Genomic DNA, 14,416 nt, shown 5'->3' on the forward strand with positions numbered 1-14,416 from the left:
CTGTCTGAAAAATTATTCTAATTCATGTGGGTTTGGAAAGGATTTTCTGTTTGTTTCCTGTATGGCACGGGATGGTCAAACTACCTTATCCTTGGTATTGTTATTCAGTATCAAATAGCCCATACCAAATAAAACCAGAATGTATTTTTGGTAAGTGAGCAACAGCAGGTTCTGGAGGGTTTAAAATAGATGACATGTGATACCAAGAATAGCCCGGTGCAACTTAGCCGACCTGAGAAACTATTCAAAGAGCAAACCAAAATGGAGGGCAGTTCTATACTCCATGCTTTCACTAACATTTATTTTGCCATTTTTGCATTGTTTTGCTTCAAGCTTTTAATTAAGATTTCGTTGGCTTTGCTGACCCATTTCTATATTGTTAAAGGCAACAGAAAAGAGGCTGCCAGGATAGCAGAAGAGATCTATGGAATAGTCCCAGGTAAAGTAAAAATATGGACGCTCTAACATTTAAATGTGTATTATTTGCTACATTTTTGTAACTTGAGGATTTAAATCATTGAGTTGCCATGAAATGAGGAATCTGTTGCTAAATGCATGGGTGAATGTTTTAACCTGAAGTGCCTTCCATTTCTGGGGTCTTTGCAGTGTCAGTATCTGTTGGCATGATTTAGGTGTGCAAAATATGAGACTCCAACAATTACCCAGCTAGAATGAGGACAACATTTGCTCAAGGCACTGTGGTAAATAAAAAGATTGTTCTCGGAAGCAAGGCATTCTTTAGTGGGCTTAACAGATGATTTTACTAAATAGCTAGCTTTACTGCCAGAGAATATTTAGGGAGAAGTTTTAGCATGTTGATTTTCTGAAAGGAGATACTAGGAGGGTATAACTGATGACTTTATGAATCCAAGCCAAGAACCCCTGTTTTGTTAAATCAGATGATAAAAATGAATACAGCTAAAATTATTCTGAAAAAATATATGGCACGGGAATAGATTGTATTTAGTAGGTCTTTTTTTGTTGTTTGGTTTTTTTTCCCAAGTGATTTTACTCCTTCACATCACTTCCATAATAATGAGTAGACAGGCATTTGCATGCCTGGTAATTCCACTAATTAAAATGACAGTATTTTAAATTTACTAAGACTGAGGACATATTTTCCTACTTGAAGATTCTTATCAGTGTCGTGACATCACAGATTTTTATGTGACTCATTTGTTGGGCCCTTGCTTCATGATGAATAGGGCCACCATGAACAGTGAGCAGAACACGGGTGGTGCGAGATTGCCACCCAAAGCAGAGAGATTAAGATCTGGCCAAGAAAAATACTGCAGCAAAGCATTCTTTACAAAGCCTTTATACACAGGCATGTCTGGGTTATTAATTTACTTGTTATTCTCCAGAACATAATTCCAATAATTTATTACTGTCATTTTTTTTCCAAGTGCCTCCATGCAATTGTAGTCAGACACGTGGCAAACAGCAGTTTTTCCGTCATGCAGGTTCTTACTGAAGTGCCTTGAAGTTTAGCAGACCGCAGCATATTTTTATCTGCAAGCTGCCATTTGCAAAAAGCCATTAAGGATAATCTTACAAAACCTAAGATCATGTGATGCTGTTGCTGGGGCACTATATTGGATTACAGGCGGAGCTTCACAGCCTTTTCTCTTTGCAGTGAAGGAGCGCAGCAGCAGCAGCAGCAGGGCTGCTTAATTTCTCTGTAGACATTTAAAAAGACACAGTGTTTTCAGACATGTCACTCACAGCTGTGAAGGGAAGAAGTGCCCCATATGGGAACTATATTTGCCACACGTTTCAGGGAGGTAGGTTGCTGTGGCTAGCATGGAAGTATGCAGCAGCATGTGTTTTCATGGTGAGGCATGCGTGTGCATCCACATGCATTGTAAATGCATGTGACGTGCACTGGCACATGCTATACTGGATGCATAAAAGGTTAAAAAAGGCACTGCAGCTCTGCTGTCTGAGTTACTTCGGAATCTTCCTGCTGTACAGGGGCCCTGGGTTTTGTCCCTTGCAATGTCTTCTGACTTTCTGAACTGAGCTTGCCTTTTTCAGTCACCAGCATGACGAGGGATGTGGGGGGTTTTTGGGTGTTTTCAGGAAAATGTTTCTCAGTCCCTACCTGGTTCCTGTTTCCATCATTTTGCCTGGCGTGTCCTACTTGGTCCTTAGCAGTCTGGTTGTATATTGTGCTGGCTGGTCTTTCCATGCCAGCTTGCTGCCCTAGGAGCCCCGGCACAGCTCCTTAAATAAATGGGAACAAAAGTAGTAACTAAAGTTAAAGCCGTAACCCCATGAGCTGAAGTGCATCCCGGTTCTCGGGTAACAAAAGGAGACTCCCTTGGCCAAGGCTGAAACCTCTGCTGTGTCCTTGGCCTCGGGTCCCCAGGGATGTGTCTGTGTTGATTTCTCCCTGCCTTGGGTTAACACCTGAAATGGAGATAAATCGCCCTTTCCATTCTCTCTGGTGTGCGCCGTAGCTGAAAAAATTAAACAAGACAAGGGTTTCAAATACAGTGCTCATGGGCTTGCTGTACAACAGAGCATGAATGCAAACACTGGTATTGCTTCTGTCCTGTGGCACTGTAAATGCAGCTGGCCTTTGGAGAAATACTCACTACACACTGTGTTGTGGTACGGTTATAAATTTTAATATAGGGCAAGTAAATTTGCTCTCTACTTGAGTTGCAGGGATTTAACCTGGGCTGACTGACTATGCCTGTAGGTAGTAGCTAGGCTAAGGAATTTTTTTTCGTGGCACATGAATAGATTAAGATAAGGAAAAGGGCAGGCTAGCCTACATGAAGGAGTCTGAACAGTTCAACAACTCAAAATGATTAAGGAAGAAAAGTAAAGCCTCAGGCAGAATTTATTTTTTCCATGTCTTTTCTGAAACCTTCCAGTGAGGAGGAGGATGAAACCTGTTACCTGGTAGTCTGAGCTGAGGATATTATTTATGAAATTGTCAGTTCAGGAAATAAAACTGCCAGGGACATGCCAGAATTCATTTGACAGACAAGTCATCCCTGCATCTCCCTGCTATGAGTCTCTTAATGACGTGCAAGAGAAGCTGGAATATGATTTGTGACAACAGCTCCCTAGGAAAGACGGAGGCTGATATGGTTTTGAATAGGAGAATTGCAGGGCTCTGAAGTCCCCGGGTGAGTCCCAGCAGCACTAAACTCGTGGTCTTTGCTGAAGCATGTTTTTAGCTTTTTTTAAAAGTTCTGCCAAGAAGCTTTTGTTTAGGTCCCTTAGTGAGCGGCCAGCTTTCTCAGGAGCGCTGAGCCCTCAGCTGCTCTGCTGAAATCAATTTATCAAACAGTTTCACCGCTGACCCCCACATTGATTTCAGCCCCAATCTGCGTTTACACGCAGCTGTTTTTTCCCTGTCCTCCCAGGATCCTCTTTTGCTGCTTACCTGAATTAACTTCTATGCATTTGGTATTTCAGGCAGCTGGGCAGACCGATCCCCTCTCCACGACGCTGCCTTCCAGGGACGCCTCCTGTCTTTGAAAACCTTGATTGCACAGGTAAAAGCCCACGGGTAAAGAAAAGGTTGGGAAGCAGCGTAGTTTCTGTTGAATTGCATCTCTGAGTTGGTGAGCTGGTAATAGACTGCAGCAGAGCATAAGAGATGCAGTTGCATAAATAATAGATTTGCGTGCATGCCTTTGGGCGTGTATTAGTTTGCTTAGTTAGGATGCTGGGGACAAGTCCAGGACAAAGACTGTTACAGCTTGTAGCTTGCTGTTTGATAAACAATCCCTGGGTTCTTTCTCAGTGGTAAACCATGCAAACTGGGCTTGGGAATAGGGGCAATATATATATATATCAGCTATTTAAAGAAAATGGGTGGAAAGCTGTAAAAGTACATCTTGCTTTATAAAACAGCAAGCATGGTCTTCCTAAAGAGAGAGCTGTCAGCCTTAAACCCTCTGCTCCAAATGAAACCAAGAGTTCAGGCAAAAGAAAGAGAAGAGGAAAGAATATACTAGAAAGGACAAGAAGCTGGATCTGAAAGTGGGCAGCTGGACAGAGACAGGTTATGGTTCTTCATGCTTTGCCAACTGCCTTCCTTGCCACCTCGGCTTAAACTCAGTGCCCTCACCTGGCGTGGGTGAGCAAGTGCCCCCCCCAACATACCCAGTCAAGACAACTGCAGGGAAATGAATTCCCTGAGTGTAAGCTCTGTGACTTGGCCATCAGACCTTTTATATTCAAGGTAAATAATTTTTACCAGTGAGGCCACAGCTCGAATGGACAACGGCCTCCTGGAGCGGAGCCGCCGGTGTGAAAGCCTCCGCCCTAGACGTGTATGGAGGCATGGCTGCAGCTAAAACAGGTTGTGGTTTAGAGCCAGTATTCCCCCTCTCATTCCCTGATCCCTCTTTCCTTCACCTGCTGATATCAAATGATTTCATGGAAAAGGAAGTGATGGAAGTTAGAGATAATAAGGAAGAGGGCTTATTCATTTGGGGCTTTGCCGGTTTTCTGACCCCCTCTCTCTCCATGTATGCTGACCTTACACCATCTTATTCGTGGGGCTACACTATTATTGTGGTTACACACTAGATGCCCCAGTTACACACTGATCATGGTTATACACTAGAGAAGCAGCTGGTGTTGTGGCTATACATTATTTAGTTAATCCACCCTTTCTCCTTCTCCTGAAGACATTTAATTTGGGGAGTGAAGGATGAGGGTCCCTACTGATGAAAAGAGATCAAGGGAGCAATGTCTGTAGAGACTGAATTGGAGCTGATTCACCACAGTGTGATAAATGTAGGGATGAAGCTGTTCATGGAGCAGCATAATCATTGCTCATTGCTTCAAATATACTTACACCACTAGCCTAAACTTAAATACGGAGCGGTACTTCAGAGTGTATGTGGGACACTGAGAAGTCTCTGCCGTAGGACCATAGGTTTCAAGAGAGGCAGTGAGGCTTCTGCTCCCCAGGGGATGCCCGGACATAAGGGAACAATGGAGCGCTGGAGTTTTAAAAGAGCTCAAAAACTCGCCAATGCCTGTTCTAGCACTGAAAGAAGATTTTTCAGATACATTGGGAAGAGTTTATAAACATCTGAAAACAAGGTTTAACATGAGCAGTGTTTGGCAAACAGCTATAGTAAGGTCTACAACTTGATCTTCATTTTGTAATGGAAGGGATTGCTGTTTTGCCTTTCACTTGCAATGACTGAGTTTAATTTAAAAAAAATAAATATGAATAATGATTGAGAATATGATTCTATGACTAGGTCTCCTCTTTTTATCAGGTCTCTCTAGAAGACTTTCCTCTTGAAGGAATATGCTGATCATTAAGTATAAAACATCTATACAATTAGAAAATGGAATGATCTCAACATTTTTTCAAGGTTTTATCTACTCCCCTGGCACTGATGTAATGGACGGGAAATTTTTAGCGACAGCCTTTGCATTAACAGTGCTTTCACGTAACTGAAAAAGCCATTGTTTTTCTATCATAGAATTTCTATCTTAAAGAGGTTACGGTGGCTGCTTTTAATGCTCCTTGCACGGGGACTGGTGACGTTGACAGCGCCCACGGACCCCGGTTTCTGCCCGCCACGAAGTGCGCTGCTGCCACCTCGTGAGCACGTCGGGCGGAGACCGAGTGGGTTTGTCACAGAGCACCAGGCGTCGAGGGGAAAATGGAGCTGCTTCCAGGCCTCTTCTCACAGGTGGCTGTGAAATCTTCAGTACCAGGAGACTTAGCTGCATTCTGGGGAAAACGCATATGCCAGCTGCTTTCTCCTTTGTGAACATGCCTGGCTTCTGCTTGTGCAGGAATAGATGTACGAACTGTCATTTAGGGAAATACCTGCAATAAGGCATTTGTAAATCACAGTTCTTTATTCCAGTGTAAAACGTTTCCTGGGTGGTCAAATAAGAGGGGCTGATTCATGGGTGGAATTTGTCATCTCACCTATGTTATGGGTTTACCAGGTACTTGCTACCTGTGAGTAAAACACACTGGGCACCCCCTAAAGTCAGTGGGAGTATTTTTAGGACACGATTCACCTGACCCACTAGAAACAGCTGGTTTAGCGTGGGATGGATCGTGTGTATCCTAGGAGCCTGTTTCTCCCCACTGAAGGAGCCGAGGGCTCCCGCCGAGCTGCTGGTACCTCTGCTAGAGGCATCCCCGTTCAGGGAGGTGAATCCCACCAGCTGTAGCTCCTGGTGCCGGACTTAACAGGGAAGGTAACGCCGCCTTTATAAGTTAGAGAAACATGATGTCTGTGGTTGACTGTGCCTTGTAAAGAGCTAGAAATAGAAGGCACAGCTTGTCCTGGCTCCCCCTTTAACCCCATCACCAGCTGCCGCCTTTGGGGACGAGCACCGAACGGCATTAATGCAACCCGTTTACGCACCCAGAGACGCGGCTCTCCCCTGCCGTGGTCCGACCACCCCTGGGACCCGCGCCGGCCTCGGGGGGAGCCGCGTGGTTCGGGCAGGGTTTCCCTCTCACGCCCCCCGCCCCGCGTTGCAGGGTTTCGACGTGAACCTGGTGACGACAGACCGCGTGTCGGCTCTCCACGAGGCCTGCCTGGGCGGCCACGTCGCCTGCGCCAAGGTGCTGCTGGAGAACGGCGCTCAGGTGAGTCCGGGGGATGCGGGCGTCTGGACCACGGATGCTCCCCGCATCAGCGGGGATGCGGGATGGGCTGCCCGTGTGGCAGGGCCAGGCTGTGGACAGACGGGAGCGCCTCGGGCAGAACCGGGGGGAAATAAAAGGGTGCTTTGTTTCCACGGGTGATGGATTTGCCTTCCCCCAGTGGCTGCTTGGGTCACCCCGTTATTCTGTTTTGTTCTCCCTCTGTATGTGAAACGTAGTCGGGATTGATGGAAAAGGAATGAGAGGTGCTAGGTGAAAATAACCTTGAAGAAAATTACTTTTTTTCCCCCCGTAACAACCACTGGGATTGCCTCTGTTTTTCTGTGGGATGGTTTGGGAGTCTCATGTAAGTAAAAAGATGTGCTTGAAGCAATGAAACATTTTATCTGCTAATAAAATAACTTTTCCCCCAGTTGGACCTAAGGTACAATACATGTTAAAAATGGAGATACAGGAATGGATGAAGTATTTAAGACTACATTTCATTCAGCTGGGTTTTCAAGTACAATTTATATGGCAAGAAATTGAGCAACACCAAAACAGGCAATCAAGCTACCCTCTGCAGAAGAATATGCATTTGTTAACTTCCTGAACTGAATGCCAAATTTCAATCCCTTGGAAAGATGAAAGGAAAACCCCTTTATGCTCAGTTTTACTTGATTTGGGTATATTAATGGCATTGCCTTTTTATAACTCAGAGAATCGTCTCTGAACTACCTGTTGCTTTCCTAAGAAATCAGCCTATTCCTGGTATAATACGTAGTTCTGATGGTTTTTTTTGGTTTTTGCTTTCACCCCACTCTGTTCATAAATAAAAAGTCAATGGGCTGTTGTCTAGCTTCTGGGAGAAAATGTGCCATTCTGCCACTCTCCTTTCTTGTCGTGCTCTTTATTTCCTTTTTTTTTACCAACCCATTTACTCCACAACAGCTGTCTTGCCATTCTTTCCTCTTTTACCAGTTAAACCAATACCCAGCAGAGAGGGAAACCAAAGAGGTCATTTTCCTTCTTCACTTTTCTCCTTGCTTACCCTTGGTTTTCAGCTTGCTTGAATCGCTGGCCCTGTTGTGAAGTGATGCTGACAGACCCCCAGCGCCTGCAGCAGCTCCAGCCACATCTGCTCGATGAGAGTGCGGGGAGGTGGGATGCAGTGCTGGGCTGCAGGGCTCCAGCATGTAATCTGAAATACAGATACCCCCAAGGCACATCTATTTCTTACTTTGTGCTGGTTTTGGAGCTGTGCAGGATGAGGGATAGTTTAGCTCAGCAATTAGCAGGAGGGGAAGAAAATCAAGGAAGAGTCTGGGATCCGTAATGATGCTGTTGAAACAGAGTGTTAAAAGTCAGAGCTTTGCAATTTCACAAGAGCAAGCTGTACTTTGGGCTCCAAAATCTGAGCAGACACGTCCCCCGTGCTGTGGTACCTGGTATCTCCCCATAGCGTGCTGACTTGCCCACCTCCTGGCCCTGTCACGATTGTTTTCCAGCCAGATCCGTTCCTGCCGCTGGTTTTCCATGAAGGTGAGCAAGCAGAGGAGGCACCGAGGAGCAGGGGCACCTTGTGGGAAAAGGGGTTAACTCATACAGCATCATAAACAAGTTGGTAGTTCAAATGAGAAAGGACAAGTGATATCTAGGATGGTATCAACTGCAGATGGTCCGCTGCTGAATTACCCGGAATAAACCAATAGGTCCTTAAACATCACTGCCTTTCCCCGCTTTAAAGGTAAAATATCCTGCTAGTTAAACTATGTGAGCTAAGGTATTTCTACCCTGGTGCTCCATCCCCTTTGCAGTGCAGGGGATTGAAGATACTCAAGCTGTCCACATAAAAAAAAATTAAAATCTGCGTTTTCTGAGCAACTCTAGGAGGAGCATTCATAGTAGGCAGTGTCGCTGCCTTATGGCACTAGCTATGTGGGAAAGCAGGCAGGCCTCAAAGGAGAATGTTATATATGTTGTGCCACAACACGTAACTCTGAAAGCTGTTAACAAAATCAGTTCTGAAATTAAACAAGCATCTTTTTCCTGGTGCATTTGTGGCGTGCACATGAGGCATGCTGCAAGGGCGTTCCTCTTAAATCAGATTATCCTGAGTGTGTCTTGCTGTTCCAGGTCAATGCAGTCACCATTGATGGGATCACTCCTCTGTTTAATGCCTGCTGCAGTGGCAGCGTGGCCTGTGTCAACATGCTGCTCGAATTCGGAGCCAAGCCGCAGCTCAGGAACCACCTTGCGTCGCCCATCCACGAAGCGGTCAAGAGAGGTAACGTTCAGGTTGTGAGTAAAGCTAACAATGACTGAAGAATACATCTTTTATTGATGTTAAATTTTTTTTCAAAAAAACACTTGTCTGTACTGGTATGGATAAATAGGTTTGGCTTATTCCCAGCCCTTGTGCCTCACTGGCTGTATCTGCAGCACTTCAGTAACGGCCCTTCTTCTCTCCACAGGTCACAGGGAGTGCATGGAGATCCTTCTGGCCCATGAGGTTGACATTGACCAAGAAGACCTGCAGCACGGGACCCCGCTCTACGTGGCTTGCACCTACCAGAGGACAGACTGTGTCAGGAAGCTTTTGGAGCTAGGTACACCTGGAAAAGGGGCCGGGGGAGAGCTGCGGTGGGGTGAGCCCGCGCTGCTGGTCTCTCCAGGCTGCCTCTGCACTGCAGACATCACGGGTTATTTCCACAAAGGGTGTTTGGGCAGCCCGAGCCTGTGAGACTCGTTTGAGGCTATTAAAAATTTCACCTGCATTCATGAGGACTTTACGATTTTTTCAGTAAAAAAAGCCCTAATTACAGAGACCTCCCTGAGACTGTCTGAATGTGAAAATAAAATACTTTCAGTTTTCTAGAATGATGACAGGAAGCACAGACTGTGCTGGCTAATATTGGTGATGAAAATCAACCCTTGATTATGATAAAGTGTCACACTAAGCATTAACTTCACATGCTTCTCAGTGGATGATGAAGACAGCAGTAAAGCTGCTTGAAAGAATAATCACTGCGGGTCCAGGAACAGCCTATGAGCTGGCATAAATTTTTGCTGTGGGTGCACGTTAGCTGACTTGCGCCTGCTCGAAGTGTGGCCCTGCTGTGCCTGGTGACCCTGGGGCAAGCGTTTCCCCTGCTGTGCTCCCGGAGTTATCACAATGAGATACCTAAAGGGTCGTCGTCCGTCCCCCACCCCGTTAATTAGATTAACATAATGTACGTTACATTTTATGTTATTAACAAATTTACAGAGCATATGGTAGGCGTTGAACATCTATGGGGCTGAAGGTCAAGCTGCTCAGTTCTGTCCAGCGCAGACAGGGTTCGGTGGCTCTCAGAGGGCTTTTACACAGCAGGTATTTGACCTGCTGAGTTCTGCACTGCTGCTCTTGAGAGAAATGAGGGAGGCCTGTGTGCCATCCATCCCCATCGTTTATCGAGGCTACTGGTGGAAACCAGCCTGTGTGGTGCAGGTTCGGACAGTTCCTGCTGCCTCCCAGATCTAACCACGTACTCTTGTTCACTCAAGGAGCCAACGTGAACATGGGGAAGCGATTAGACACCCCCCTTCACGCGGCGGCGAGAAAATCCAGCGTGGAGGTAGTTGTCTTGCTGACGGACTATGGTGCTAACCCGAAATGCAGAAATGCTGAACTCAGATGTGCCCTGGATCTCGCCGTACCCAACAGCAAAGTGGAGCAGGCGCTTCTGCTGCGGGAAGGTAGTGGTTTCCTTTCTTCTTCTCTCTTTTTAAGTAGAACAGTATTTATTTCCTTTACCTAAGTACATTTTCTTAACTGCTTTTATAAGTAATGCTCTATATAAGTTCTCTTCTCTACTGATTTCAAGCCTGCAGCACATGACACACAAAGGAGTAAGAGATCTCAGTTTTCTTGCTAGATCTGCCATTAAGTGTTAGGGTTTTAGTGGGTAAATTGGTCAGTTACTCTGTGCTTTCTTTTCCTGTCTACTGATGGAAAATTATACATATTTACCTATCAGGACTCTAAGGATTAAAAACTGCCGTGCGCGTTTATTCACAGATAATATTTTAGTACCACCATCTTGTGTTCAGCCTAGCACGGTGGCTCAATGCGCTGCTTCCCACAGGAAAAGCCAGACGAGCGCGTGTGCCCTCGGTCGCCAGCAGAAAGCAGAGCTGTTTGCCAGGTGGCTCTTCAGCTTCACGGCACGCAGCTCTTCCATGCGGTCCAGGGAGCTGCAATCCCAGCACAAACCAGCTTACTTTCAGCCTTCCTACAATTAATTATCTTTCCAGTCTACTGGAAGAAACCCCTGAGCAGAAATTAATCTCGATCCTCCTGTGCTGTTTTCACCTGCACCACATACAGCCAGAGCTTGATGCACCCAGTAGCAATATCCCTGGGATATGGACGTGCTGAATTAAGTCGTGTCCCCCCCTCCTTTAACCCCCGTGTTTCCCAGCTCGCTGGTACCCCGTTAGTTGGTCTGTGCCCCCCCGGGGCTTTGCCAGCATGGAGGGTGAACGGTGCCCCCCCGCGCAGGCAGCCTGCCACCTCCCTCAGCCTGCTCACTCGCCCCCCAGGCAGCAAAGCACGATGTGCACAGAGAGCCTGCTTCCAGCTGCAGAATATTGTTTTTTTTTTTTATTAATATTGTTAAAGTTGCACGTAGGAATTGTGCTGACCCTCCGCACACAGGTGGGTTTTATGGAGGAAATGAAACATTGGCTTAATACCCTTCTGTCCTGCCCCATTTCTCCACGGCTTTTCATGCAGAGCTTTAACCTGTCGTGTCTAAAACCTTCTGGGAGGACTTTTGCTTGAATGCTTCTCACCTCTTGTGACTTCTGTCCCCATATCTGAGACGTTCAGGGCTCAACATCAGGCAGCGTGAGCAAAGGCAGTACTTGCAGTTGTCCGGCTCCAGTTGCCCTGTGTAAAAGACAGTTTGTGTAGATAAAGAAATATCCCAATATTAATAATTTCCTCTTCCTGAACTTTCTTTTTGATTTCCACTTTCAGCTTGTCGCCCTCTCCTCCCTTACAATCAGAGGCACTGTGGGGGCACTTCAGCCTCTGCAGGCTCTTCACTTGTCAGAAATGAAGTTTCCTCACCTTTCCCCTCAGTCCTGCTTTCAGATACTTTGCTGTATCTAACATCTGCAGCTGCCCTTTCCCCCTGCTTCCGTGTTTTCTGAGGTCCTTCTGTCTGAAATAAGCCCCCCAGTTTTCTTTCTACCCCCTGACTTTTCTGCTGTCGTTACTTAGTTTGCTCCCTTTAACTGCTCCTCTTCCTGGCTATTAAGTGATGTGAAATATAAAATGTTTCTGTTTTCCTAACTGCTTTGGGAGATGGTAGCTTCTTCACGTCAGTGACAGCAGTACAAGTGCTCTTTTCTATATAGCCCATATTTTTCTATTAATTTCTTCTCAGAGGGGGCATTATCAGCCTCTTTAGGCTCCTAAATTTTCCTGTAGTAAAAGCACAGGTTACGAAACTTACCTGGAAGGTATAAGGACAGGCTTTTAAGCACACGTCTCTACCTGTTGCTTGCCAAGCACTGCTGTGGTCGCTACTGTTTGGCCAGCAACTGGAGGGGAAGGGCTGAGACACAGCTTGAAAACTGAGCCCCTCCGAGCAGGCGTAAAGCTTCCACCTGGAGCAGCTCCAGCGAGAGGAGCGCGGAGGGGGAGCAGAGACGTCGTCACTATCAAGTTGCATTTGCACGTGCAAGCCTGCAGTTGCAGAAGCGACGGGGCCCCGTTTCCAGTGGGTTTGTGCCTGGGGTGCCCCTCACCTGACCCACAGCAGGGTGGGCTGGGGGCTGCGTCCAGCACCGTGCGAACCACTGCCCAGGCGGCTTCACCGTAGTCCAGATGAGTCCTCCCACAGCTCTCCTACCAGCGGACCCTCAGATGTTTAACACGAGTTTTTCACATGCAGCAACCTTTCCCCCAAGGCAAGGGAAGGGCAAAAAGGCGTCTCATCTTTTTATTCTTTTTTCTTTTTTTTTTAAATTTTTTTACCCTCAATGCCTTTTTGCACCAAACTTTTGGAGACTTTCTATCTTCGAGATGTTTTCCTTTCAGTCAGACTTAATTAAAATTGGATGACACATTAAGAAATTATTTTGAGGAGCACTGATAGACTGACTGACATACATACACAAATATTCAGAGACAGCGTGGTCATGTAAAAAGCCTAAGTTGTAGTTACTACTTGTGCAGGTACCTGCTGAGACACCAGCGGCTGGAAGAAGCATGTTCTGTATATATGAACAACTAACTATTTACCATATCCATCCAATTACGGCTGGTCTACACTGAGCACCTCTGCAGCTCCCCGTAATTCCTCTTGTCTTTATCCTCACAACACCGCTGGGTGTTGTCCTGTATCCTGAGCAAGGGCTATGCATCCTGGCGCTCTCTCTCCAGTGCAGCCACCTTAATGGTATTTTAAGTATTTGCTCAAGAAAAGATGCAGGAAAGCCTAGCCATGCATGCAGAAAAAGGTTTTTAGTGCTTATAGTTTTCAAATCACTGAACCAACTTTGACAACATAAATTAAATATGAACAATAATGTATTTAGCTCTCCCTGACTTCAGCAAGTCATTGTGTAGTGCTTGATCTGATTTTCAAATCTTGCTGGTGTTTGTTGCTTTCTGACTTATATCGTTGGTGGGGCTGGGGGTTCTTGTTCTTGCCTTTTTTTTTTTTCCAGGTCCTGCCAGCCTTGCCCAGCTATGCCGGTTGTGTATCAGAAAGCATCTGGGTCGGTCGTGCCTATATGCAGTCCACAAGCTGCACCTACCTGAGCCACTTGAGAACTTTCTCCTTTATCGATAAGTCTGTGACTATCTTTACCCTGGAAAAGAAAGAGGAACAAATGGTTGTTTACTCCAAAACTATTATATCAAAGAAAAAAATCAAAGACATCATTTACTGTCTACTGTGGATACCAAACATTAGCTGCTACATGACAGTGCAAATTGAAAACACCTTTCACAGTGAATGATATTATGGGTACAGTTCCCTCACAGTCTATTGCCACATCCACTTATGCCAGCCTGAGAAGTTTTAGTACATGAACAACGCACTTGACATGTTTGTAGATGCACACATCCATCCACCCACCCACAGGCGCACACAGAGATTTCCTCTGCATTTAGTGTTATATTTATTCATGCAGTATCTGTGCATCTTCCTTGTCTTGCCTATCCAATCTCACTGTCAAAAATCAAGGTAGTGGCTGTTATTCTTCCACTAGTGTGAGAATGAAAGCCTCCAGTGCCCAACGTCAGCCATATATGATATATTGCACATCTTTTGTTCGCATCCTGCCATCTCTTTCCCATAGTCTAGTGGAGCTGCAGCAACTTCCAGCAGGCTCTGGCTGTCCAGCCACTGCACATGCCCTCGTCCTCAGCCCAGCTGCCCCCAATGCTAACACATCTTGTCCTCTGAAGTGCAAGTGATGTTACTAAAGCAGGTGTGGGGTGTTTGGAGTAAGCCCACAAAAATGTGTGAAAGTCTTAAAAAAACTTCATCTCTTCTAAAAAATTCCCTCCTAAGCTATATCACCTGAGATCTGGCTGCATTCATTACACGAATAATTTTTCTTAGCTTAATTCCAGGATGGAATTGCAAATGTTTTCATAGGCCCAGCAGGTCAGCTTTCAAGGTCTGTCCTTTGCAAGGTTTAAAGAAAAGCAAAGGAATGTGTTGCTGCTCTTTTGAGCTTTGCATGCTTTGATGTTTCTCAAGATAAATCCTCAGACTGTAGAGCCAGAGAGAAGCAGGGCCCCTAAGGATG

The 14,416-nt window shown here is 45.9% G+C and overlaps 1 protein-coding gene across 3 annotated transcripts; it reads left to right on the forward strand.

Moving 5' to 3' along the window:
• The first annotated feature begins 261 nt into the window (after positions 1-261).
• Positions 262-13,449, forward strand: ASB11 (ankyrin repeat and SOCS box containing 11, E3 ubiquitin protein ligase). 3 transcript variants are annotated; one of them, XM_010581529.1, is made up of 7 exons: positions 262-439; positions 3,436-3,515; positions 6,497-6,604; positions 8,738-8,888; positions 9,076-9,210; positions 10,148-10,339; positions 13,325-13,449. In XM_010581529.1, the coding sequence occupies exons 1-7, from the start codon at positions 262-264 to the stop codon at positions 13,447-13,449; spliced, it is 969 nt and encodes a 322-aa protein (XP_010579831.1). The 3 variants fall into 3 exon arrangements, with proteins under 3 accessions (XP_010579831.1, XP_010579832.1, XP_010579833.1); XM_010581530.1 differs by having other exon boundaries at positions 6,548-6,604; XM_010581531.1 differs by lacking the exon at positions 262-439 and adding an exon at positions 1,715-1,784.
• Positions 13,450-14,416: the final 967 nt, after the last annotated feature.

This window comes from Haliaeetus leucocephalus, unplaced genomic scaffold (genome assembly GCF_000737465.1).
Source record: "Haliaeetus leucocephalus isolate CR32 unplaced genomic scaffold, Haliaeetus_leucocephalus-4.0 Scaffold795, whole genome shotgun sequence".
NCBI classification, from domain to species: Eukaryota; Metazoa; Chordata; class Aves; order Accipitriformes; family Accipitridae; genus Haliaeetus; species Haliaeetus leucocephalus.

Coding starts and splice junctions, on each gene's coding strand:
- ASB11 (XM_010581529.1), top strand. CDS start 262: ATGGAGGGCAGTTCTATACTCCATGCTTTCACTAACATTTATTTTGCC. Junction 3,516..6,496: donor TGAAAACCTTGATTGCACAG/GTAAAAGCCCAC, acceptor CCCGCGTTGCAG/GGTTTCGACGTGAACCTGGT. Junction 9,211..10,147: donor CAGGAAGCTTTTGGAGCTAG/GTACACCTGGAA, acceptor TGTTCACTCAAG/GAGCCAACGTGAACATGGGG.